Source organism: Austrofundulus limnaeus, unplaced genomic scaffold, assembly GCF_001266775.1.
Source record: "Austrofundulus limnaeus strain Quisiro unplaced genomic scaffold, Austrofundulus_limnaeus-1.0 Scaffold866, whole genome shotgun sequence".
Classification (NCBI taxonomy): Eukaryota; Metazoa; Chordata; class Actinopteri; order Cyprinodontiformes; family Rivulidae; genus Austrofundulus; species Austrofundulus limnaeus.
The window spans coordinates 130517-132075 of NW_013953268.1; the positions used below are offsets into that span (position 1 = coordinate 130517).

Genomic DNA, 1559 nt, shown 5'->3' on the forward strand with positions numbered 1-1559 from the left:
ATCAGTTATTGATCATCAGTTATTGATCATCAGTTATTAATCAGTTATTGATCATCAGTTATTGATCATCAGTTATTGATCGTCAGTTATTGATCATCAGTATTTATTGATCATCAGTTATTGATCATCAGTTATTGATCATCAGTTATTGATCGTCAGTTATTGATCATCAGTATTTATTGATCATCAGTTATTGATCATCAGTTATTGATCGTACCTTCAGGTCTCACAGAGTCGGTGGTTGCAGCTGCCTGTTCCAGAGTTGGGCAGAGAGTTCTTCACCTGGACAGGTGAGCAGTCATAAAACCAGGACAGATATCTGTCACCATGGTATCATCAAACATTTTATTGATCATTGATTGGTGTTGATGAGGACAGCTTCCTGTATTCTCAGGAGGAGTTATTACGCTGCCAACTGGGCCAGTTNTCACTGTAACAACATGGCTGCCGAGGACTTGCCGTCGGAATTTGATGTTGTCATTCTGGGCACAGGTAAACTCTCACCTGGGTTTTCATCACCGGTTCTGCAGCGCTTCGTGTGTTGCAATGTGTTCTGACTCGGTTCGGTCCAAAACATTCCGGATTATGGGTTTAAAACGATGTTAACTGCGCCAGCAGCTGCTGTTAGCCTTGGCGTTAGCTCGAGGCTAACAGTCAATGTATTTTCAGCGGCAGCGGCTAGCAGCTAACAGTTAGCCTAGGCGTTAGCTCGAGGCTAACAGTCAATGTATTTTCAGCGGCAGCGGCTAGCAGCTAACAGTTAGCCTGGTAAACAACCGAGCGTGTTCTGGTGTTAGCATGAGAGCTAACAGCTAATATTTACTTACTTATCACGTGACTGCGACAGGAAGAAGCTAACCGATGCTAACTGGTGCTAACTGGTTAGATCTGAGTAAAATCTGTCAGAAACCTTAAAGCTGATCAGAACCAATCAGCTGTCAGATTGATATTTGACACCACTTCTGTCAGCTGATCAATAAACCAGTGGTCTGAGCTGGTCCTGGTCCTGGTCCTGGTCCTGGTTGGTGCTTTGTCTGTTCTGAGAAGTTCTGGGTTCTGTCATGAATCATCAGTATTTATTGATCATCAGTTATTGATCGTCAGTTATTGATCATCAGTTATTGATCATCAGTTATTGATCAGTTATTGATCATCAGTTATTGATCATCAGTTATTGATCATCAGTATTTATTGATCATCAGTTATTGATCAGTTATTGATCATCAGTTATTAATCAGTTATTGATCATCAGTTATTGATCATCAGTTATCGATCATCAGTTATTGATCATCAGTTATCGATCATCAGTTATTGATCGTCAGTTATTGATCGTCAGTTATTGATCGTCAGTTATTGATCGTCAGTTATTGATCGTCAGTTATTAATCATCAGTTATTGATCGTCAGTTATTGATCATCAGTTATTGATCGTCAGTTATTGATCATCAGTTATTAATCAGTTATTGATCATCAGTTATTGATCATCAGTTATCGATCATCAGTTATTGATCATCAGTTATCGATCATCAGTTATTGATCGTCAGTTATTGATCGTCAGTT

At 39.5% G+C, this 1559-nt stretch overlaps 1 protein-coding gene across 1 annotated transcript in view; it reads left to right on the forward strand.

Annotated features, from left to right (window-relative positions):
* LOC106532995 (rab proteins geranylgeranyltransferase component A 1) overlaps positions 1–423 on the forward strand; it is a gene marked incomplete at its 3' end in the record, with an annotated part of 5088 nt that extends 4665 nt beyond the window's left edge. Inside the window, 2 exon segments of the mRNA XM_014029190.1 lie at positions 224–290; positions 395–423. Coding sequence (XP_013884644.1) covers positions 224–290; positions 395–423 — 96 coding nt within the window.
* Positions 424–1559: the final 1136 nt, after the last annotated feature.